The 24,951-nt window shown below is 41.5% G+C and overlaps 1 protein-coding gene across 1 annotated transcript in view; it reads left to right on the top strand.

Moving 5' to 3' along the window:
* WDFY3 (WD repeat and FYVE domain containing 3) overlaps positions 1 to 23,262 on the top strand; it is a 152,750-nt gene extending 129,488 nt beyond the window's left edge. The window contains exons 45-67 of the mRNA XM_058804209.1: positions 1,817 to 1,985; positions 2,162 to 2,325; positions 3,094 to 3,242; positions 3,505 to 3,625; positions 3,964 to 4,049; positions 4,323 to 4,403; positions 4,805 to 4,859; positions 5,211 to 5,330; positions 6,023 to 6,140; positions 7,270 to 7,376; positions 7,904 to 8,057; positions 9,627 to 9,718; positions 10,045 to 10,257; positions 11,971 to 12,118; positions 12,932 to 13,086; positions 13,371 to 13,529; positions 14,833 to 15,012; positions 16,034 to 16,216; positions 16,845 to 16,941; positions 17,970 to 18,299; positions 18,493 to 18,604; positions 18,936 to 19,133; positions 19,649 to 23,262. Coding sequence (XP_058660192.1) covers positions 1,817 to 1,985; positions 2,162 to 2,325; positions 3,094 to 3,242; positions 3,505 to 3,625; positions 3,964 to 4,049; positions 4,323 to 4,403; positions 4,805 to 4,859; positions 5,211 to 5,330; positions 6,023 to 6,140; positions 7,270 to 7,376; positions 7,904 to 8,057; positions 9,627 to 9,718; positions 10,045 to 10,257; positions 11,971 to 12,118; positions 12,932 to 13,086; positions 13,371 to 13,529; positions 14,833 to 15,012; positions 16,034 to 16,216; positions 16,845 to 16,941; positions 17,970 to 18,299; positions 18,493 to 18,604; positions 18,936 to 19,133; positions 19,649 to 19,769 — 3,312 coding nt within the window. The 3' untranslated portion in view covers positions 19,770 to 23,262. The remainder of the gene's footprint in view (positions 1 to 1,816; positions 1,986 to 2,161; positions 2,326 to 3,093; positions 3,243 to 3,504; positions 3,626 to 3,963; positions 4,050 to 4,322; positions 4,404 to 4,804; positions 4,860 to 5,210; positions 5,331 to 6,022; positions 6,141 to 7,269; positions 7,377 to 7,903; positions 8,058 to 9,626; positions 9,719 to 10,044; positions 10,258 to 11,970; positions 12,119 to 12,931; positions 13,087 to 13,370; positions 13,530 to 14,832; positions 15,013 to 16,033; positions 16,217 to 16,844; positions 16,942 to 17,969; positions 18,300 to 18,492; positions 18,605 to 18,935; positions 19,134 to 19,648) is intronic.
* The last annotated feature ends 1,689 nt before the right edge of the window (positions 23,263 to 24,951 follow it).

The raw sequence follows: 24,951 nt of genomic DNA, 5'->3' as shown, positions 1-24,951 counted from the left end.
GTAAAGAAACAAGTACACTGACTGAAAGAATGTAAAATAAATACAACTTCTGCATGTTAGGCAGTCTTAACAAGGCTTCTACGTTTGGCTTTCAACTTGCTCTTTCAGTAAACAATTCCAGACCTAAGGGTTTTTTCAGTAATCACATTAGAAGATGTTACTGTGCTGTCCTCAACCTTCACCTAATAAAACTTTCTGTAGACCTTCCCTTCTCTGCTGCACACTAACAGGCTGTGTTGGGCTGTGCTACCACTGTTCTCACTGTGTGGAGTGTTGTGGCTTTGGGACCTGAAACTGTTGGTCAGTGGAACACATTTAGTAATGGGCAACACATGGCTTGGAAGCACTTACTGAGAAAGTGTTTCCTTCTAAGAGAGGATCTGGGGGAGTGTTTTTTCTCCTTTTTGTCCATAATGGGCTTTAAAAGGCTGACTTTTGTTAAAGCCAATATTAATTTTGTCTTAGCTGACTCTTCTCTGTTTTGCTATTAATAAAATGCACACATTTGCTTGAAAAATATGAATACTTTCTTGAAAAGAGCAGACATGCTTGGAAGTGGCTTCTCTGCAAGCATTTCAATATTGTGCCTTTCTCTGTTAATTAGAGTCGCAGTCTTGCCCATCACTAAGTACAGTGTGTAATGTGCATTCACTCATTTTGAATTTCCTTCTACAATTATCTAATTCATATAAATGCAAGTAATTATATTATACAGAATATCTAATATGAATTGTTACTGTTTTCCTTAATTCCTTCACCTTAGCAGTGCTATAAAGGATTTCTCTTTGTAGGTTATACATAAGTTGTTTCCACAAATGTTTTAAGCATCATTTAAATGCTGATGTTTTGTGCTGATAAGGCATGAAGATTGGTTAAACATAAGTCAGCAAATTTAATTACAGCGCCTTAAATTTTTGATTTTTGGGAGCAGCCAATTTGACCTGAATAATAAATTTCTGTGTTGCTGATCTTAGTGTCTTTATCATCCTGAGCATCAATTTGCAATAAAGCTAGTTTGATTTCTGTTCTGAATGTTGCTTCCTTAATTAAGTGAGGAACATAAGAATTACCCTGTGATGGAGGTTGGATCAGACAAAGAGGAAGGAAACATTACACACAGGAAAAAAAACCCTGAATCAAAACAACAAACACTCAACAAGGCAAAAAAACCCCACAAAAAAAAGACCAAAAGCGCCACACAAAGGTACAAACCATGCTCAAATATTTACTTCAGGTACATGCATATTCTCATGCCGGTCTCCTCCCCATAAGCCATCAGAAACTTTACGAAGAAAAGAAGCAACTAAATTAATGAAGAATTTTTGAGACTTAAAGCCAATCCCTGAGTGCTTTTAGTTCATACCAGCTTCCACATCGTTGTATCTTCTTGAGGCAATTTTTTGTTCAAGTTACTGCCTAACAGAGAATTCAGCTGGCTAACAAATAAACTGCATATGTTGGTAGGGAGTAAAGAGATGATAAAATGGCCTTTTGAGCAATGAGTGTTAAGCACAATAACCCCAGCCTTTTATGACAGTTCATAACATACTGGCTACACCTACTCCCCATGTTCTAGTTTTATCTGCAGGCTTTTCTGCAACCTTGTGTTTGCTTAAATGGCTCTATAGCTCCTTGCAAATTAGCCAACAGATCAGATCTCCTGAAGAGTCTCTGTTCCTGTCTGTATTGGTATATGAGCACGCACAAAACACTCAGTGGGCATGCACTGTGCTGCACACCCTGTTCCTGAAAGACCTTCACTGAGGGCCTGAGGGAGGAGATGGCTGACCAAGCGATTTCTTCCATTATTCCCAAGAAACCTGCTCGCTACCGGAGAGCCATCAGCTATGACAGCAAGGAGTACTACATGCGCCTGGCTTCCGGAAACCCCGCCGTCTTCCAGGACGCCATCGAGGAGAACACCGTTGGGGAAACAGCTCAGCAGGAGCCAGAGCACGGGGAGGACACTATTGCAAGAGTCAAAGGTTAGATGGTTTGCTTTGTCATCCTCTCATGCATTTGCATTAAGACAAGTGTAAGTCCTGCAGGACTCTTGTTTTTCTCTCTTGGCATTGGATCAGTAATTTAAAAGATTATAGGTCTGTGAAGTTATTTTTTTTATGTCTCTTTATGACATTTATCTGTCTCTGCTCTTTTCCAGGCCTGGTGAAGCCTCCCCTGAAACGATCTCGCTCTGCTCCTGATGGAGGAGATGATGAGAACCAGGACCAGTCACAGGATCAAATTGTTGAGGGGAGTTCAATTGATGAAGAGGAGAAAACTGACAATACAACTTTGCTTCGACTGCTTGAAGAAGGAGAGAAGGTACTGTTTCAAACACACTAAGAATTTGATGTATTGGAATTTCTTCATTATGTGTCCCAGACATGAATAAATGTCCTATATATCTTCCTTGGTCTGTACATTTCATCGGCTTCTTCCTTATAATGTGTACTTTGTGTGCCTGACCCTAAAAATGCTGTACTGGAAACATTTTGGTTCTTTTTTTTACCTTCTGCCTGCAAGGGAAAATTTCACCTGCCCTGAAATGAAGGCTATGAGCTATCCCATGCTAGATTTATTGTCCTGTCAATTTAATGATCAGGATAGAAAATAAACATTGAAAATGTAAGCACTGAATTTAGCCCACTGTTCCTAATTAATTGTTGCCTTCATTAGAATGTGAAGCCTTGATAAAGTAGTATTTTATACCCAAGATCAGTGGTGATTTACCATACTGTGTATTTGGTATTTCAGGCTTTGTCTGTCTGAAGTATACCGTTAAATAGCATTGTGATCTATTAGACCTGATCTCTGACCTGAGTAGGCTGCAGGTTCTAAAATAGGTTCAGGCAGTGTAGTGCAAGTGGATAAACTGGTAAATAGATACATTTATATCATACCAATGAGGCTTTATCCAACTTCCTCCCCAGTTACTAGTCACTAGCATTAGGTCTGATTACAGGAGAGACTGACAGGATTTTTGCTGTATGTGCAAGTGATACTGCAGTGTCTGAGACTTGTTCTAACAGAGCAGTGGTCTGAGCCTGTGCTCCTTAACCTGCTTTCCCTAAGCATCTGCTTTCCTCATAGATCCAGCACATGTACCGCTGTGCTCGGGTTCAGGGCCTTGACACCAGCGAGGGGCTGCTTCTCTTTGGGAAAGAGCACTTCTATGTCATCGATGGGTTTACTATGACAGCCACCAGGGAGATACGGGACATTGAGACGCTGCCTCCAAAGTGAGTACATTCCTAGAGTTTCCTTGATCCTTAGAAGCTGAACAAGAAGTATTCAATGAGGTTTTTGAGGAGTCAATTCCAAGATAATGTAAGATGCTGGAAGACCTCGGCGTACTGAGCTATTTGTAGTATGGTATATTGTGAAAATATGTTATCAACTGTTTCTGTAACTGGACTCTCATACAAAATTATTGAATAATTTTTCCAAGAAGAAAATTTCTTTTTAATCACTTCACTTAGGCCTGTTTATGTTCCTTTACAGGATGCATGAGCCAATCATACCTAGGGGAGCAAGGCAAGGTCCAAGTCAACTCAAAAGAACTTGCAGCATTTTTGCATATGAAGATATCAAGGAGGTACACAAAAGGAGATATCTTTTGCAGGTAACTTGGACACTATATTTGGAGTGTTTTGATGATGTCATTTTTAGAAATGAAAATCAATACATAACTGAAGAATATGTGGAAAGAGAAGCTATTGACTATGTTGAAATTGAAGCATTTAGATTGGGCATCCTTGTTGCAACTTACCCAGATTTAGTTTATTGGGCATGTTAGTCAATGTCAGTCGTCCAAAAATAAAACATTTGGTTGCACTAAGTAAAGTCTGCTTCACTGTAATTTAGTGCCACATATAGCATGACTAAACTGGTCTGTGCCTGGCCTTCAGAGGTGACAAGAAAATAAGTTATTATTGACATGGATTTGTCCTCTGTTTTCAGCCAATTGCAATTGAAGTTTTCTCAGGAGATGGACGGAACTATCTTCTAGCTTTCCAGAAAGGGGTTAGAAACAAAGTTTATCAAAGGTAATGTAAAATAAATTAGAGTATTTAACATGAATGTTTGCAAATACCTATGTGGAGGATTTGTTTGGTGTCTGCTAGCACCTTACTGCTGCAGGAAAGAGCCACTAGAAGGCACTACATGCCTTCAGTGAGAAGAGGCTCCTGCGATTTGTTTGAGATGTTGTGGAGCTGCTCAAAAGGAAGTCTGTAACTGTACAAAATGCACGCTGCTTTTCAGGAGATGACATCCAGAAGGCAGAAACACTAATCATATTCTTTTAACTGCTGCTGCAGGTTTTTGGCTGTGGTGCCGTCTCTGACCGACAGCTCAGAGTCAGTGTCTGGGCAGAGACCAAACACCAGCGTGGAGCAAGGGTGGGTGATTCTGTTCCTCACAACCTCTGTGGCTCATCAGTTTCCAATAAATTATGCTTGCATTGATATCATGATTATCTGGAGAATATCAGAATTAATGTTTTCGGTATACTGATGCATTCTGAAAGGTATTGGAGTGCTGAAGCCATCAGATTTATCCAAGTTGTTAAAAATATTTTACTCATCAGCCACCACTTGCAATGAATTGCATAATTAACATGCAATTTAATTTTTACAGTGTGTGTTTAGAATTCTAATAAAAGGTACTGCAAAAGGAAAATATACGTTCTTCTAATGGTTGCAATTTATAACTTTTAATGTTGAAATTTTGGGTTGTCTTGTGAAAATGTAACCCAGTTCTTACTGCAAACTCAAGAAATTCACTTTCTTCTTCCTGCTAGGTCTGGCTTGCTTAGCACTTTAGTGGGAGAAAAATCTGTTACTCAAAGATGGGAAGTAAGTATGAAAATTCTGGGATATTTTTTGTATTAAATTCCACATTTTGTAATGATACATAAATAATCAATACACATAAGTTGCATCCTCTTATTCTAACAGGTGGAACATACTGTTGTAGAAAGAGTATCTCAGCATTTAATTTTTAGTGTTTCCTAGTATCATCATCAAATAGGAAATGGTTCTACTGTTGAATTGCAGGGGGAGGGCTGTAGTAAAAGTAGAGTGAGCATTGCAATGTTGAAGTAAGTTTTTATGTTTGGGGAGGGCTGCACTTTGACAGTCTGGCCGGTTGACATTTGATTGTTGTAAAGTGAAAACTTTACTGTGCTGTTATCTGTCTGTCTTAAGAGAGGAGAAATCAGTAACTTCCAGTACCTGATGCACTTGAACACCCTGGCTGGCAGATCCTATAACGACCTCATGCAGTACCCTGTCTTCCCCTGGATCCTTGCAGACTATGACTCAGAGGTAAATACAACATCTTGTCAGCCTTGATAGTGATCTTGTATAAGTTGAACATTTCTATTGTGTTTCTCCCACTTCTCAACAGGGAGGGTATTAGAGAATCTTGGCTGGGCTGGTTTTACAGATGTTGTTGACCTGTGCACAGCTGAGGACTGGGATCCAGATAGAGACATTTGCCCCTCTACCTTGCAGCAGTTCCTGTAAATGTCTGCATTAGCTTTGAGCTGTGTATCCTGAAGTATGCTAAACCCACAGAGAAGGTGTCCCTGTTCAGAAGACTGTGATAGGGGCTACTATGAAATCTGGCCCCATGGTGAAAGAATGTGCTTTTGAAAAAGATGAAACATCCTATTGATGCTTTTGTGGACAGCCATTGCCACCAACCAGACCATTACTTAAAATATTGTTTGGGGACTTGTTGAGTATTTGTGGAAAAATTAGGGGGAACTGGGGACAGGATCAGAGGAGCAGGGCAGAAGTTGTGCAGAGCCCAGATGTGATTGCAGATAAAACACGCTCGCTGTCTTGGATCAGACTGAAGGACTGTTTTAAGCATATCCAACATTGCACTTGCTGTGTCTGTAGAAAGCAGGGATAACAACCTTAAGAGGTAGGTGGTGTTAACTGTGGAAATCAGCAGTTTTCAGAGGATGTGTTTTGGTTTTATAAAATCGTTGTCTGATTTATTTTTAAAGGAACTGGATCTTACAAATCCCAAAACATTCAGAAACCTGGCCAAACCAATGGGAGCTCAAACAGAGGACAGGTTAGCCCAGTACAAGAAGCGATACAAGGATTGGGAGGATCCCAATGGTAAGTAATAATCCATCCTATAGAAAGAACAGAGAAACATGTGCCTGTCATCATAGGAAGGACTCATGGATGTTTTTATAATGTGGGTAAAGAGATTTGGATATGGATGTGCAGAACTCTACCATGGGTTTTTTTGTGACCATCCAACAAAGTCTAAATTAGAACAAATAGACATTGACTTTCTTTCTGTGTTGTTTTAATTCTAAATAACACCTTTGTTTATATGTAAAAACAAAGACAGGACAGTGGCACGTTTAGATGAGTTTAATATTATATATATATGGGCAGGCACATGAAGCACACAACCAGCTGTGTCTGCTAACACAGTTTGATTGCTGCTGCATGAAGATTAGTAATACAAAGACTGCAAATGCTTCTGCATTAGCAGTATTCTAGTTTTTTCATTTCTAATCTTAAAGTGTGATTTTTGACTAAGGAACCAGCAGCTTCTTAACTAAAAAAGCCTCAGAGTGACATTCAGTTAAGTTACCTAGTCATGATTTTAGAGCTAGCTTATATTTTGAAAATAAAACTTCTGTGTTTGGCAAGAAAAGTTTTCTTGTGTGCTTTCATTGAAGATAGAAGCCTGTTTAACTACTGCAGTTCTGTTCTGTGTCAAACAGCAGCAGGTGGCAAAGACATTCATTTTTAGAAACAAATCAGTAGTTTCTAAGTGTGCTTGTGCAGACATTTTGCCAGGAAATTAAGAAAGTAAAAGATGTACAAAATCTGTAGGCAACAGTTCTGATACATATTTCTGCCCAAGATTTTAAATCCATAGTACAAAATAACACCAAAAATTAAAAAAGAAAAAATTTTTAGAAATGTTTCTTCAGTTGAAATCACTGTAGTTGCACTGCAATATCTCAATTAGTTAAAACAAAAAATGAGTGACCATTCAGTACTGCTTTGCAGAACCCTATTGAATTAGGGCTACTGTATTGCAGCCAAACTCAAGTGACAAAACATAAAGCTTTCAGAGATCTGAGAATGAAAATTACAAATTCCAGCTCTGAAGGTGTCCAAGGCCACAGAGTAATTAAAATGCAGTGTTAAATTTTTTTCCATTAGTACTGATTCTGTCATCTAACGACTTTATTTCTCTATGTTTATGATTTTTAATCTGCAGGGGAAACCCCAGCTTATCACTATGGGACTCACTATTCCTCAGCCATGATTGTGGCTTCCTATCTTGTCCGGATGGAGCCTTTTACTCAGATTTTCTTACGGTTACAGGTAAAAACGCACTTCAGGTTTCTTGCCTGCTCTTATTTCAGACATGACTGGGAAATAAGATCAGTCAGCTTTGTTTTCATCAAATATCATGGAAGAAACACCTTTTAGCAGAGTTCTTATTGCCTGGCAGGTTTTTGATATGTCTTTTTAAATGATGTGATGGAATTCACCTTTTTTTTTCCCCTTGTAGTTTGAACATTTTCCTAAATGTACACAAAACAAAGTAGCAGCAGACAAAAACCAAAATGAGTTCTACTGTGAAAAATATTTTGCTGTTTCTCTGAAAGAGACTAGATTTGAAATCAGACAGATGAGACTCTTCCTTAAGTTTTGTATATGTGTATCTATATTTTCTGTTATCATGTACCTGAAAGTAATGCAGCTGATTAGATTGGTTGCATTAAAAAAAGAAACGTGCTATGTTCTAGTGTCTTGATTTGGCAGAGGATGTTCTGATTTGCCTTCCTGGCAAAGCTGCCATGCTGAGGGATGCTGTGACACTGACATGCCACTCTCTGTGCCCCCAGGGCGGGCACTTCGACCTGGCTGACCGCATGTTCCACAGCGTGCGCGAGGCCTGGTACTCCGCCTCCAAGCACAACATGGCCGACGTGAAGGAGCTCATCCCAGAGTTCTTCTACCTCCCCGAGTTCCTGCTCAACTCCAACAATTTTGATCTAGGTAGGCAAAAAGAGCTTGATAGCAGCACTGTGGGTGGGAGAACAGAGCCAGACAGACTTCAGGTATTTTCTCAAGCTGTGAGTGTTCATTGTAAGCAGTTTAATACAAAGTGTCTTCTGAGAATTGCAGAACTAGTCCCTGAAAAGGCTTTTGTTTGGAGTAGTGTATTTTTGTCCATTTGGGCTTTTTTACCAGTTCAAAATGCACAGATAATAATAAACTTAGAATTTCTCTGCTTTGCATTTTTCTCCTTGTAACCTATTCCATGATGGTGTTCACCATCTTTGTTGTTTATTTTTTGAAGCTTCTTAAAATCTGTTTGACAAATCTTTGCTTTTAGAACTTCATTTGAAAATATTCCTAAAGGTTTTTCGAATTGTCACAGCAATTGTGACAGTGATTATTCAGCAGAAGTCATGTAGGAGACCTGTTTGTTGGAGATGAATGTTACTTATTATATGTCACTCTTAACACTGGTGTTAAGCTCTCATATTCTGAGCTCTGTGCTGTGAATCTATTACCAACAATAAAGATTAATCAAATCATAGGTTTTAGTGGCCTGCAAGCCTTTATTCAAAATCTATTGTAACAGATTGGAAACCCAACTTTACAAAAAAAGAAAAGCAAAACCCAAAGAACACTTTGCAATACCTCTTCCATCAATATTTTACACTAAAGAATATGAGTGTTACTGAAAAAATGTTGAGCTCTTGTCAACTTATCTTTGTATCTGATAATTTTAGACTGTAACCATTGGAAATTGTTCATTGAGCATTTGGACCAACAGTAGAAAGGGCTCTTTTAGGAGCAATTGTCAAACACTGAGGTAATTTGTAGTGATCCTGCTTCCCATCCTCTCACCTGAAAAGAAAGGAAGATTTGAAGTTTGGTGATGCAAGTAAAGTTTCTCTTGGAGTGTTGCACTTATTTTTTGTGTGCCCCTGTAAAGTTGGAAATTTGGAGGTGTTCCTCTGAGTTAATAGGAAGTGTGGAATTGTCTCTTGACAGCAAGTGACAGAACAAGAATATAACCGAGGAGTTTTACCAAATATATTTTTGTTGATCACAACGTGCCACTGTTTGATGTCCAGAGTGAGAAGGGGGCTGTCCAGGACAGAGTGAATGTATTGTGCCCAGGCCATGGTAAGATCAGGGAATTGCCAGTATCCTTGGTCATGGAGCTTGTGGGGCATGCCAGTTAGCTCTGCACTGCTAGGAAATGAGTGTTTGGCTGCACATCACAGGAGTACGGGCTGTTCTCAGCAGTAAAATGACAATTTCATTCTATGATGAAATGCTGTTTTCCTCTTCAGAAGCCTTAGTGAGGAGTATTTGGATTCTTTCTCCTGAAAGCAATCTTACATGAACAACTGAGGCAAAAGTTTTCATGTTTTATTGCCTGACATTTAAAACCACAATAGTGTTTTAAAGAAAAGACTGAAATGGCTTCCTTTATACATATGTGAACTTTGATTTTTTCTCTTTTTTTCCCTTTTTTTTCACCTTTCCTGTTGCCGTTCAATTTCAGTGCTTCTGTCCAAATTTTTTCCTTCTTTTTCTTTTTATTAGGTTGTAAACAAAATGGGACTAAACTTGGTGATGTAATACTCCCTCCATGGGCAAAAGGAGATCCTCGTGAGTTTATCAGAGTCCATCGGGAGGTAATTTGAATTTTCATGGTGACAGTAGAATGTCTGTTGGGACTTCCCACTGCACTTTAATCTGTGCTCAATTTGTGCAGTCACAGGCCAGTCTGTGAGTTCAGGGTTGGTGTCTGATTGTTGCCAAGGTCTGTAGGACCAGTGTTTCCTCTCCTTCCTTTTTGGCTACAGAGTACTTTGAGGCCAGACTTGCTTCAATAAAAAGCTTTGTCAAAATGTGACAAAAATATGTCAAATCATGTTCTGCATTTCTTCTTGTAGCAAGTGTAGTAAATTCAATCAGTGAGCAATTCAACTCATTTTAATGCATGCCTTCTGAATTTCAGGCTCTGGAATGTGACTTTGTGAGTGCTCACCTGCATGAGTGGATTGACTTGATCTTTGGCTATAAACAGCAAGGCCCTGCTGCAGTAGAAGCTGTAAATGTCTTTCACCATCTCTTCTATGAGGGACAAGTGGACATATATAACATCAACGATCCTTTAAAAGAGACAGCTACCATAGGATTCATTAATAACTTTGGACAGATACCAAAGCAGGTATACCCTTTGTAGAATTCTTATTTTCCAGTTAACACTCAAATTGAAATGTGTTAATATGAAACAGGAAGGTGTTTTAGGAGTGAAACTTCTTGGGAGTGTTTTTTTCCTAAATATTCTTCCAGTGAAGCAAAGTCATTTATGTTTCCATCATAAATTGAACAAAGATGGACTTTGGGCTTTACTTGTGAGGTTAGAAATGTCTTTTTTCCCCTTTACATCCTTAAAATAAAGGCATGGTGAATTATAGCTCAACTCTTAAAATCAGCATTAAAAAAACCCAGAAGTGTGTTCCTGCTGCTGAGTCGTAGGGGAGGAATGAAAGTGCAACCTCAAAGTAATGCCCAGTGCTAAGGTATTTGAAGTTACCCTGTAATAAAACAATTTCTATAATAACTTCTTCTTTTTTTTTATCCTAGTCTCATGAGTGATTCCCTCTTGTAGGACAGCCATAGTTAAGAAGATGTAAAGACCAGGTTTTGGTGCAGCTTTAAAGTTTGTGTTCTCTTTAAGAGACTACATTAAATAATTCAATGTAATATTAAATCTGGGGGTTCAGGTTTGGGGGGAGTCTCAGTGTTGGTGGTTTTGATTTGGGTTTTTTATTGGGCATTTCTTTGGAGTCTTTTGCTATCCAGTGAAAATCTTAAATGTCTTTGGTAAATATTTCCAATCCTAGATCTGGTGGAAACCGCAGATACCTTCAGCAATTGGCTGGGAGCTCAAGCCATGTGTTGGAAACTCTAAACTCAACTCTCAGCACATAATGTTTCAGGACAGCCACACAATATTTCCTGTGGCAACCCATTTAGAGCTATCTGTCTCTCACTGCTTGGAAGGAAGGCTAAGAACTGCTTATCTGTCTTCTGTCACTTTTCTCCTTTCCCTTCCTTGCTCTCTCTCAATAATCTAATTATGTAGTGGCTGTAGGGTTTTCTCCTCTTATGTAATAACCAATCCCTCTGCTGTGATAATAATCAGACGTGGGCCAGCTAAAGCCAGATGGACAGACAGGGACTGGGGCAGAGGACAGGGCAATAGAGAGCACTGCAGCTGAGTCCAGAGCTCTGCCTGCATCCTCAGATGCCTGTTAGGTACAAAGCTGTGGTGAAATCTACCAGGAATTGCATGATGCTTTGCTGGAGGAAATAGACTGCAGTAAACTTGGGAAACTCAAAACTTCCTTAAGGCTTTGTTGAGGGTGAGTGCTCTTGGAGCACATTTTTATGTAACTGTAGAGTCTTGCTGTTTCCCTCTGTTATTTCCTATGGGGGATCCAGGGCAGGCTCTCTGTGACATGGCTGCTGTGCATTTTTGCACTCCTTTCCCGCACAATGTAACATGCATCTTCTTTGTCCCACCTCTTCCACTAGTAACATGCCTGGCAGTTTGGGTTTAAATTTTAAAAAGTTATGATGTAAAACATTGCAGAGCTGGTGGTATGTTTGGAAGAGGGCTCTCACAGACTCCATGAGGGTACCAAGATGCCACGGACTGACGGGGCAGAGCAACTTTGCTCCTTGTTGGTTTTTGTATTGTTTAAGGTTTTTGAAATGTTCATCATGAGTTATTAGTGAATACTGAGAGCAGTAAAGCATTTGCTTACCTGCAGAATTTTTAGAAGATATATTGGACAGACTTATGATCTTTTTAAACTAGTGCCCTTGTAAACCTGTAATTTTTGATGGTCATTAGTTTCTTGATGAATTTCAGCTCTTCAAAAAACCCCACCCACCAAAGCGTGTTAGAAGCCGTCTGAACGGAGAGGCTGTGGGAACCTCTGTGCCCCCTGGTTCCACAGGTGACAAGATCTTTTTCCATCATTTGGACAACCTGCGGCCATCTCTTGCCCCAGTGAAAGGTAAACTTTGAACTCACAGTAGTTATTGCTGTTTCTTTGCCCAAGCATTCAGAGTTTCAGCAAGATTGTACTTTTCCATCTTTTCCTTACTTCTAATATTCTTATTGCCCGTAGTTTTGTGAGAGAGACAAATTCAAAATATCCTAATGGTGTACAACTATGTTCTTAGCTACTTTAAAGGATCTTAGGAAACACCACAGCTGCACAGTTTAATATGACATTTTTTAAATAGAGGGATAAAATGGAGCCCAAGCACCTCTTTATAAGTTTGAATTTAATGAACAACATTCAGAGTACGTTGTTTCTGGGCCTGTGATAGCCTCTGTTTTTGTGATTTTCACAGCAAAAGGATTATTTATCACAGTGCCAAGAAATACTAAGGAATGTTGGCAGGAAAGTATGGTGTTGGTAGCAGCACTGAGACAAAAGAAAGTGGTTTTTTACTTCAAATCTGACATTGGACTGAACAAAACTTAATTGTCTGCAAGGCAGGTAAATGCTGTACAGGGATTTCTTTCCTAGCTGAGTAAAGCAATCTGTGGCTCCCTGCTGTAAGGAGAGAAGACATGCTATTAAATGGGGCATAGCAGGGCTTAGAGAGAAGACTAAGTCAGGAAATTAGAAAGCACTAATCTATATTTGGCTCTGCATTTGTTAGGAATGGAGCAAAAGTTGCCATCACTGCAGCTGATGCAAAGAATGTAAAAATAGCCACTACAGAGACCTTGCTTTGGAAGAGCAGCAGGTACTTAAAGGGATCTGATAGTATTTGTCTCTCCCAGCAATAAAACATAACCCCATCTTCTCTTCCAGAGCTCAAGGAGCCTGTGGGGCAGATCGTGTGTACTGATAAAGGCATTCTGGCAGTAGAACAGAACAAGGTTCTCATCCCACCCACCTGGAATAAAACATTTGCCTGGGGCTATGCAGACCTCAGCTGCAGACTGGGTACCTATGAATCAGACAAGGTTTGTAATCTGAACTTTGTTCCAGCAATCAATACTCAATAGTGAAAAAAACCATAACAATGGACATTTATTTCACACATGAATGAAATAATCTTCTGCTGCATCAGGTTTTTTTGCTCTCTCTTGAGGGTCTTCACCAGGATGTTGACAGAATAATATTAATTCATAATAGTTTTTTACCAGGTCTTAGTGACCTAATGAGTGCAAGGTGGCAGCCAGGTTTATATTTTTTATCCTACCAAGTACTAGTTCTGTAAGTAATTCTTTGTGTTCTGTATTTTTAGGCTGTGATTGTTTATGAATGCTTGTCAGAATGGGGTCAGATCCTGTGTGCCATTTGCCCCAACCCCAAACTAGTTATCACTGGAGGAACAAGCACAGCAGTGTGTGTGTGGGAAATGGGTGTCTCCAAAGAAAAAGCTAAAGCCCTCACACTGAAACAGGTAAAATGGAATAAAGCTGTAAAGTAATCTTATAAGATCAAAGTAATTGTGTAATGGGTTTGCTCACCTTTGAAACCATGAGTCCAGCAGATCCCCAGAGAATGGAGTAGTTGAGATGGTGATCTGCATTGAAAGTGGGCAAAATGCATCTTTAAAATTGCACTGTTTTTGAGAATAGTGGGTCACAAGGAGCCTTCTGGAGATAAAGGGAATTTGATAGTGATGTTAACAAAATGATGCAGGTGGGTTTTGTGAAATGATCTGCCTTGTAGTATTACTTGTAATGCCCCCAACTAAAAACTGTGTCAGGAAGGACATAAAAGGAGGCTGCCTTAAAGGTTAATTTTCCGCTTGTAAAAAAAAATTAATTACTTTTATTATAGCACTTTTTAATCTAAAACAAGCACTCATGCTTTAAAGTCAGCTGCAGCTAAGTGCAAAGTAAGTTTTGTGTGTTTACTAAGGAAAAAACAAACCCAACAAATGTAACCAAAAAAATCCAACCACAATTAAGTCCATATATTCTAGCAGCTGTGTATCATTGTTAGAGGTTCCATTAGCATCTTCATAGAAGGACTGCTTTTTAGAGGAAGTCTTTTCCTCAAATTTATGAAAAGAAATTTAGAGAATTATTCAGTAATTTCCCTTGTACAGTAATCAACTGTCCCAAGCTGCTTTTCTGAACTGTACATGATAAAACACTGTATCTTAAATTTTGGGGCAGCATATTTGAATACATTTACTGCATTCAGTGAGTTTTATTTTAACTGAATTCATTTTAACTGAGTAAGGTGCAGTAATCTGACTGTATTTCAGACTCTTTCCAATAGATTAAGCCTAAAATGTAAAAGTAGGGCCTAATATGAGTAGATGCTCATAGTTTTCTTCTCCTTCCAACAGACTTTGTTTTTTGGCTGCAACTGTTTCATGTCTTTTTTGTCTTCTCCTAGTCATCAGCAGTTACTGTAGGAGTCAGGATGTCATTTCAGGTGCAGCCTGGAACACTTTCTGACCTTATAAACAAGCGGTACTGATGCAGAATGGGGTTTTCTTCAGTGGAAGGATCTGTAACATTAGACTCTTGAAATTTTGTTCTGTCAGAGCTCTTTTTAAACTGAAAAAAATATTACTTTTACCATTTTCAGTTATAGAAATAGTTATCAACTGAAGACTTATAAAGTGGCTGCATCTTCTGATGGGACATTCTGGTTAGGTTATCTGAATCTTTCAGGTAAGAGGCTTTGATGTGGAATTTTTTGCTCTCTCCTGATTCCCACTTTTGCTCCTGACTTGTGTTTTGCAGGCACTGCTGGGTCACACTGACACTGTAACGTGCCTAACAGCATCGCTGGCGTATCACATCATTGTGAGCGGGTCCCGGGATCGCACCTGCATCATCTGGGACCTGAACAAGCTCTCCTTCCTCACACAGCTCCGGGGGCACAGGGCTCCCATTTCAGCACTCTGCATAAACGAATTAACGGTGAGAGCCAAACCCTGTCCACCAGGCTGCAGTGGGAACAGTAGCAAGAGTTGGAAATCATTAAACCAAAGGAAAAAAGCCACTGGGCTCTCCTGTTAATTTGGCAGAACTTGTATAACTCATCTGAAAACTGATTAACAACTGGTTTAGGAATAATTTGTGTCATTTGTCTAGAGCCATACGTGGGTGCATTCCATGCAGAGTGGCTTGAGCTCATAGGAGGTTATTTATTAACAGTGCTGCAAGCACTGTTAGTGTGACATTCCAAGTGAGATGCCAGATCTGCCACAGGAGCCAGGAAGAGCTTTTGATACACGACCTTGGTCGGCTTCTCTTGTCTTAAGCTGAATTTAAAGGAAACAGGGGGATACCTTGAGTGACAGTGCAGTGCCAGTTGTAGTGGAAACAGATGTATCCTAAAAGCTTCTGTCCCTGGTGGTCCTGTGAGTTACAAGTCACCATTTATCCAGCTCCCATGCTTGGCTGTCAAGGCTGGATGGACCCTGTTGCAGCTGGAGCAGATGCAGTGGTAGAAATCAAGACAAGAGAGGGCTGTAATGCAAGCAGGGGGTAGCAAGTACAGTTTATTAGCTGTTGGTGGTCTGGCTGTAGTGCTGCCAGTGCTTTAGCCTGCAGCTCCTGTTTCCCTCTGCACTAGTTTGGACTGTTCCCAGTAAGGAAGCAAATGAAATTTAAGGTGATACATATTTGTGAAAAAGAGCAGTGTGAACATGAACAGTCTTTGGAAACTGGAAGTACTAAAAATAGGCTGTTGGATTGTTATGCTATGAAAAGCAGAGGAATTGGTGAACTCATTCTATGCTGTAAATAGAACAAATTGGTGGTTATTAAGTGTGGTTTTCTAGGTCCTAAAGGCTTCTTCAGCTGGCCAGACGCCCCTTGAATAGAACTTCCTGAAAAGTGCCAGCAACTTGACTTATAAATGAGCTTGACTTATATTTTTGCTGAAGAATACCTGCAGCTTCGTATTGAAATCTGGAGGTGTTATTTGTCTTTGCAGGGAGACATTGTATCATGTGCTGGCACTTACATCCACGTGTGGAGCATTAATGGCAGCCCTACTGCAAGTGTAAACACCTTCACTGGCCGAAGCCAGCAAATTATGTGTTGTTTTGTGTCAGAGATGAATGAGTGGGACACCCAGAATGTCATTGTCACGGGGCATTCGGATGGAGTTGTCCGGGTAAGTACCAGGAGTCACTGCCTGGAAAATAAAGCTTGTGCCTTGCTGGTGATAGTATTTAGAAAAGTCATGCCTATCCAGGAGAACACAGTGTCCTGACCAGGACCAAAAGCAGTCCTGCTTTACTTGGGAATTTCATCTGAACACTTCTTTCTCCTTTTTGGTGCCCCAATTGGGATGTGGTAACCAGCAATAGTCAGCAGAGCATGCATTTTCCTTCCTGCTCTGTTTTGGTCACCAGCTTTCATACCTGGAGACTATTGCTTTGGTTCACCATTTTAATTTCACACACCTTGAGACAATTCATTTTGCTTGGCTAGAAAGAAAAGAGAAACTTAGTGTCATCTCTGATCACTACATGTCTAACCCTGCCTGCAGTACTTTTGGGTGCAGCTTTAACCAGAGTCTGCTGGTCAGACAGCTGTGTGGAGTGGATTCAGGCATGAACACAGATGTCCTCTTATAGTTTCTAGTCCTCAAAAACAGAGTTAAGTATGGAGATGTGACCCGCCTTGCATGCTACCATTGTGAATACACAGTTCTACAAAGCCATTTTAACTCTTCAAGTAGCTCAGGAAAAAGGCAAGAGTTCAGTAAGTGCCACTCTGCTTATCCCCTGTCCCTCCAGTTCTGGCGGATGGAGTTTTTGCAAGTGCCAGAAACACCAGCTCCAGAGCCTGTGGAGATGCTGGAAATGCAAGAGGACTGTCAGGATGCTCAAATAGGTATGTCTCCTGACAAGTGTTTGGTATTTCCCTGTTCTATCTGATCTTTGCTATAGGGAGGTCAAGTCCTGTGGTTATACAGTGCAGAATGGAATGATGGAGGTTTTATCTCAAAAGGCAGTAGATACACAGTGGCACAATGAACAGAGCATCTGAGTTCTGTGTTCACCACCTTACTTAAGGTAGCTTCATATTGCTACATGTAAGAAAAAATGTTCCCATCATAGCTTTTTGTTCTGTGAAGGCGAAACTTTTCTCTGTTTGTTTTGGCTGTTGGCACGCTCAGTGGATTGTCCAAAAGCTAGATATATTTTAGTGTGAAATGGAATTATAGCATAACAGCCAAGTTGAATCTACTGATGGAACAGCTTAAACAAGACAAGCAATGATTTTCTTTTCCACTCTTGGAAGAGTTTGCTCTGTGCCTTATGACTGTTTCTTTTAGCCATCTCCTGCACTCTTCATGTTGAAGATATGATCTGGATTGGGATCTGAATCTCATTTTTACTCATAAGTAATTATTATATAAATACAGCTTTTGGTTATTTTCAGTGTCACTTGGAGTATAAATGTCTTTGTTAATTGCTCTTTTGTATTAACAAGTCCTGTTATTAACAAGTCTGCATCATATTTTTCAGTCAGTTTCAGCATAGCTGACTGTGCTTCCTTGTGTAAGTTTTGCTGAAAGGTTTTGCCAACTTGAGTGTTTCTGAAGTGTTTGCTCCATTTGTCTATCATAGCCTTCCTCAGAGGGACTGTTGTAGGAAGTAGCTTCAGCTAAGGTGTGTCATTCTCTGGCAAAACAGAAAAAAGTGCAAAAAAAGTGCAAAAATATGAATGGTGTGATTCCTGGCAGGAGCTGAATCTCTGAAAAGGCTCCGAGATGCCTGCAATGCCTGCATGCACTGTCTCTCTCTCAGCAGTTGGTGCCCATTGGGTTTCAGGCAGTGCAACAGCAGAGCAAGGAAAAAGCTCAGGCCATGGCCAGGTTCACTAACAGTGCCTTGTTCCCTGCTGTGCCCATCCAGGGCAGGAAGCCCATGAGGAGGACAGCAGTGACTCCGAGGCAGATGATGCCTGCATAGGCCAGGACACCAAAGTGCAGGAGAGCCAGAGCCAGCCAGGCAGCACCAGCCACAGGCCCCGCTCATCGTCAGCCAGGGCAGCAGCAGCGTGGTCAGCAGACAGCGGCTCCGATGACTCCAGGCGTTGGTCAGATCAGCTCAGCTTGGATGAGAAGGATGGATTTATCTTTGTCAATTATTCGGAGGGACAAGCAAAAATGCATCCCCATGCTCAGGTTAACCACCCCCACCCCAGCTATGCTGAAGCACGGCACTACAGCAAGCTCAAACCAGGTAAAAGAAACCATGCACAGCCCTCAGTTTTATTTCTAAGTGAAATGTTATAGAAAAAGAGAAAAACTTCAATCTCTGAGGGAGATTTTGTTCGTACTACAAAGTTGCAGTTACAGGTGTGTTGGGGGAGGAGGCAACAAAAATGAGAATGACCAAATTTACTTTATCCCCTCCCACTTCCACTCCTTTGTAGGATACAGATGGGAGCGTCAGCTGGTGTTCAGAAGCAAGCTAACTATGCACACGGCATTTGATCGCAAGGACAACGCACACCCAGCAGAAATCACTGCGCTCGGCATCTCCAAGTGAGTAGCTCACACTTGAGCACTTCAAACAGTTTCGGCTGTTGTCAGCAGGAAGAGGTGCCATTGTTCATAACTCTGTTCTGTGGTGCTTCTGTTTGGGGCAGCCTTCTTCAAGAACTGAGATAAAAACACTAGAGAGGGAGAGCTGTTCAGCTGCACTGTGTTACACAGAGTGTTGCAGATCCATCTCTCAGTTAGAGCAGGGCAGTTGGGTTAGTCACCACACCAGTGCTTTACCATTTTACATTTTCTGACATTTAAAATTGGCCATCGATGCTTGTGTGTTACTGTGCCAGAGCTGTTGCAGGAATGCTTTTGCTTTCCCTTGCAGGGATCACAGCAGGATCCTGATCGGGGACGGCCGGGGCAGGGTGTTCAGCTGGTCAGTGAGCGATCAGCCGGGCCGGTCCGCGGCCGACCACTGGGTGAAGGACGAGGGCGGCGACAGCTGCTCGGGCTGCACCGTGCGCTTCTCGCTCACCGAGAGGCGGCACCACTGCAGGAACTGTGGACAGCTCTTCTGCCAGAAGTAAGCAGCCAACAGCCTCCTTTGGGCTCTTTTCCACACAGGATTTTAGGTGGGGCAAAGCTGTGACATACCACAGAACTCTTGTGAAAGACTGAGGCTGCCTAAACTGTGTGCAGGATGGCGAGGATGCTGATTTAGGGGCCGCTAGCTGGTAGCCTCAGACAAAATGTATGACATAAAGGATGTGTGTGAGCTCTCCTCTCACCCACAAACTGAAGTGCAAGTCTCATCTCTGATCCCCTGGGTCAGAGATGATATTTCTAGTTTTATCTGTCTGAGTCTAAACTGGTGACAACAGCTGCTGTTGAGCTGTCACACAGTTTCATTGCGTTGAGTCTGTGGTGATCATTTGAGTTAAATTCTGCTTCTGCCACACTACATTGCATCTCTATGTTAAGGTGAGTTAGGACAGTTTTCTGGTGTTTGAAGTCATGGTGATAATTCCCAGAGCTCAATAGAAAATGGGTAGAAATGGAGAGGACCTGTGTTCAGTGATGGTTCTTTATTCTCCACAGGTGCAGCCGGTTTCAGTCCGAAATCAAACGGCTGAAGATCTCATCACCGGTCAGAGTGTGCCAGAACTGCTTCTACAACCTGCAGCACGAGCGGGGCTCAGAGGAGGGGCCCAGAAATTGATGGGGCCTGGCAAACCTCATCCAGCCCCGCTGCCACTCCAAGAACCAGTGAGAGCATCAGAAGGAATTGGAATATTGTCTGTTTACACTTATGTTTATACTGCATTCTAAGCACTAAGAGTAAAAAGGGATCATTGCATTGGTTTGTGCTGACAGAAGGCAGACAAGGCGAACAACATAAGGAGAAGAGCAAGGCCCAGGAAGACATGGTTAATAACTACAAACCCAACAGAACTGGCAGCCCCTAAGCCCATGCTGAGGTGGCTGTCACGAAAATCCTCGTTTATCGTAAACACCCCTTCTTGTCTTGTTTTTGTAGAGTTAGTCATCTTAACTGGGGGGAGGGAGGGCAAGGCTTTTTAGAAGATAGTTGTAAATCTGCCTTCTTCGCAAGCAACTGTGTATATTGTAAATAGGTATAACGGCCTTTTTATCTAAATATGAACTTAACTGCCTGTTACATGGGACTACAGATTAACCACTGTACTTTGTGTGGCATCTTTATCTCATCTATCAATTTAAATACGAATGTTAAAAAAAAAAAAAAAAAAACAAAAAAACAGAAAACTCAAAGGCATTATGTGTATTTCTGTTAAAAATCCAATCTGTGCATGTTTGTTCTTTCAGTTGCCCACAGTATCTTAATTTAAGTGAGGCTATTCATAGAATTACACAGATTTTTTCAAAAGAAAACATTTTTGAGAATAGGAACTTGGAGTATTTTATTCTAGCTGTAAGATAACCAGGAACTAAATTGTACACTTGTGTTGCATTTTATACCAAACTATTTACCACCTCAGTGTTGTTCATATTTAATAAGGCCTCTTTTATACATATGTCAGAGCTGCAGTTTTGTTAATTACTTACTGTTCATTAGCAGCTGATTCATGCAGTGCAAGAACCAGCTTTTACCTTCTTTAGTCAATAGCAATTGGCTTTTGCATATAGGTACAGAATTAATTCCTTGTGCATAAAATTGAACTGCTGTTGTCCCCTAGCTTCTCTGCAAAAAACCTTTTTGTAACAACAGGCATTGCTCTAAAGCAGAGTGATCTTGGTCATGTCAGAAGTGCTCCTCGGAGCTCTCTTTGTCTTTCAGCACACACCATCAGCTTGAGGACAGCAGTAGATTTCCATTATGGTTTTTAAGTTTCAATATGAATTTAATTGCAGTATTTTTTTACTACTCTGTCATTTATTTTGCACTACATATGGGATGAAGTAGAGACACTGATATCTGCTGGGATTGGAGCACGTGCATTGGGATAGGCCCATGGACCTAATTTCTGCATGAGGTCTTGCCAGTGGGTTTTTGTTTGGGTAGAGGGAGGGCAGCAGGTGGTGGTCAGTTTGTTTTTGTTTTTTAACATATGTGTATATATTTTGTAAATGGGTGACAAACTGATCTAGAGCTAGGTATATTCACAATGGATTCTTTTAAATAGAGGTAAGGATATGACCCAGACCAACAGAAGACAGGTGGCTCTGGCAGTACTTGAGTGAATGTTGTCGCTCAAAGGGATGAGATTATCCTTCACTTGGAATGACTTGGGCAGGCTCTGGCCCAGGGACAGCAAATCCTTAAAACCAGCATTGTTGTTGGAATTGCACCATCAGAAATTCCAGGCCCTCTCTGTTGGGGTGAGCTCCTTCCAGAGGGTCCCTGGCGCTGTGGGGGCACCCCTGTCTTCTCTTGATTTGAGCTTTTAGCAGTGAAAAATTTGTTAATTCTGACCACTTACTATTTACCCTGGTATCACATGTTTATGCACTGAAGGTTAAATATGTATTTTGATACTTGTTTCTTTATTATGTGTGTGCTGGTCTGTAAAATGAGATATATTCCTGTTTTGGTATGTATACTAGGTCCCCAAATGAACAGAAAGGCTTCTCTAGAGCCCTTGCACACTGTTGAATAAATTCAGGTTTGTTGAGCTTAGCTGACCCAAATTTTGGATCCAAAGAGTGATGGTCAAGTAGCCACACTGACTCCTGGCTACCTGGCAGATTTGACCCTAAAACCAGGAAGAGGTCCTCGGTAAGCATGTGCAGAGCACTGGAATTTCTGTGTTCAGCCGTTCTCTCTAACGTTGCCTTCACCCTTCCCAAAATGATGCAAAACCAGCATAGTTCAGAAGACAGGCTAGTGGCCTTAACGTTTTCTGTTTGAAGAAAAGGCTGTTTTAACAACTCTAAATGCCTTTGAGTCCACAGTTTTTCTCCCCTTGCCTCCAGATTTCCAAATCATCCCCAAATTTAAGGAAGCGTTCTTTTCTGTGGACTGCAGCTTGTACAGCCACGTGGTTAAGCCCTAATAAAAGCAAGGCTATGACAGCAGCACTGATGAGGTCCAGCCCTGAGGCCAGGCCAGGGCCCTGCTGCGGCTCCCGAGGACGGCGCTGTCGGCCGCAGTTGTGTCGTGCGGGTGTTGTTCCGTGCCTGCGGCGCTGGCAGCGCGCTGAGGAAATCCCCATTCCTTACAAATTCTGCAGTGTGCAGGTAGGCCCGGTTTACATTTTGCAACCAAACCACCACAGCCCTCTGACTTAATGCTGTTCCCAAAAAACCACGTTTTTGCTTGTTGGAGGCGGAGGGGGACAAACACACCTGCTCGTATTCCCTCTGGCAGCTGGTGCTGTGGGCAACTGTGGTGTTCACGTGGGAGTGGGGTTTTTTTCCATTTCATTCGAGCTTCTAATGCAAATACTTGCTTTGTTTTCCATGTAAAAATCTGTTGAGCAAAAATATACTCATTTACACTAACATTAGTAGACTGTATTCTCTGCAAGTACCTCACATGTCTTCTCCTGCCTTGTTCTTTGTAGTAAACTTATCCATGTACTCCTAACATTCGTGTGTAGTGTGCAACTGTAATGTCATGCTTTTGAGAGGGGTTGGCTGCCTCCAGCCAACATTCATCAGTTCAATAGCAAAACACTTTAGATAAGTTATTTTGCACTTTCTTATGTATAAAATTGGTAGAAACTTATATTTGCTTTGTATCATTAAAGACTCCTTTTGTTTTGGTAAATGAACTGTGTATAAAATACTTATGCAGTTAAAACTGTTTTTAGAAAGTATTTTTAATTTCAGCAAGTTTGGTTACTTGTTGCATGACTATTAACACAGCTGACTTTTTGTGTCAGTGCAATGTATATTTTTTTTGTCCTGTTATTAACTTGTAAACCCTAGTTAAATGGCCATTTATTTGTACAGCATCAGGAGTAAATTGAAGATAACTGGCTAAGACTGGAGTGTGGAATTTTGTACTATATTGCAGAATCCAATATCTGTTTTTTGGTGGTTACGTAAAAGGCCTGACGATTTACTATCTAGTGTGCAATCTGTGATATCTGAATGTTCATTGTATATTTGTCTCCAATGCAAAAAGGTAGAGTAACACAATTACAACAATACATGATTAAATGCAATAGTTCAGGTACTGAAGTATTTTTTTTCATTTCAAATAAATACCTGCTATTTACCACCAAAAAGCTGGTTTGCATTTGTTGGAAAGACAGATCATTTGCAGTTGAATAAACATTTTTAACTCGGGAGCAATAGCTAATGAGTAACATTTTTCTGTGTCATCATGAGAAGTAAGTTCCTATTACTGCTCGCATTTTTGCTTTCTGAGTGTGAGTATGCCCATCCATGTTGGTGCAGCATGAAATCATGTGCATTAGTTTGTTCTTTTTTGCTTTAAATTGTAGAGTGTGAATTCAGCAGAATGTGGAATCCCCTGATACCATAGAGGTTTTCCCACCTAGGCTGATAGAGAAGACTTTGTGAAAGAGAAGACATGATGCTCTGCAGCACTACTGCCAGTCTACATCAGATTGCCTCCGCCATTGGCCAGCTGACACTGCCCACCCCAGTTATTCATTCCTCATTCCCCTTACAGGTTGCTGCCCTTTGCCTGCCCTGTGCCCTCAGGTCATTGGTCACTGAGCTTACACTTAAGTGTCCACAATGTCCCACGTGGTCCCTTGCTTAGCCATGTCTTGGTTATATAGGGCGGTAATGTCTATTTTGCATAGGTTCAAGTATTTCACACTTGGCCATTTCCACATTTTAAATCTTTCCACACACTGAAAAAAAACCCCAAAACCACTTTCTCTTCAACAGTTTTGGGGGAGTTACTGTGCTCAGCAGCTGCAGACACATGACAGCTGCAGCCTGAGTGTCCCTCTGCTGCCAGGGAGCAGGTCATGGGTGAATGTCACTAAAGCTCTGAGCCAGGTAACCGTGCCAACTCTGGGCTATGGGATCTGGCATTGCCTCCCACTCTTTCTGGGGAGAGATTTCCTGCTAACAGCAGCTCCAGGCTGCTCTGTGCAGCTGGGTCAATTACTATATGCAATATTTCAAGCTCATTTCCTAGGCATGGTGGAGAGCAGCGGTGCCAGGAACAAGCATTGGGAAGTGGTGGAGCTCACAATCCTGATGGACCTTTTTACTGGGAAAGTGCAGTCCCAGCCCTGTAGATCCCAACAGGCATCAGCTGGGCGAGCAGCCAGTTTGGGAGTGAAATGAGGCACTTGTTGAGTGACAGGGCAGCTCCTTGCAAGTGCCCCAGCCTTTGGCTCTGGCTCCACCACAGTTCCTGCCAGGTGGAAGCACTGCCTGGGACCAGGCTTTCCATTTAGCAGGTAAAACCAGATTTGTGGCCAATTTGCTGTGACCAAATTGCCTTTCATGACAGGTGTAGTAACTCAGTTCAGAAAGGTGAGGCTGAGCTGCTTTCCAGGCTCAGTGTTCTGTATAAAATGTATGAGTGTTTTTAAGGAATTCCTGGCAGTGGGACACATCTCTCTCCATGTCAGGATACAGATTTGATTCAGTAGTGAAGTGTAGGGAGGAGGAGGGGTAAGCAAGCCCAGGAACAGGGCTGATGTGCTGGGAGCCAAATCCTGCCCTTTCTTCCTGGAGAAGAGTTGTGTGGCACTGCGATGAATGTGGGCCTGGCCCCACAAAAAAGGGCAATTTGTAAGGAATGGCACCAAAACTCGGTCGTGGATGAACCTGAATGCAATCCCCTGGTGCCGGAGCCGGGCAGGAGCAGACAGGGTCTGGGTGGGAGCGTTTGCCCTGCCCGCGCTGAGGGGGGGAGCTGTAGCGAGGCTCTGCCCAGCAGCAGTGATGAAAATCCCGTGCGGGTGAGGGGCGGGACATGGTACTCA

Source organism: Ammospiza caudacuta, chromosome 4, assembly GCF_027887145.1.
Source record: "Ammospiza caudacuta isolate bAmmCau1 chromosome 4, bAmmCau1.pri, whole genome shotgun sequence".
NCBI classification, from domain to species: domain Eukaryota; kingdom Metazoa; phylum Chordata; class Aves; order Passeriformes; family Passerellidae; genus Ammospiza; species Ammospiza caudacuta.
The sequence above is the reverse complement of the archived record's forward strand: the minus strand, read 5'-3'. Positions and strand labels throughout refer to the sequence as shown.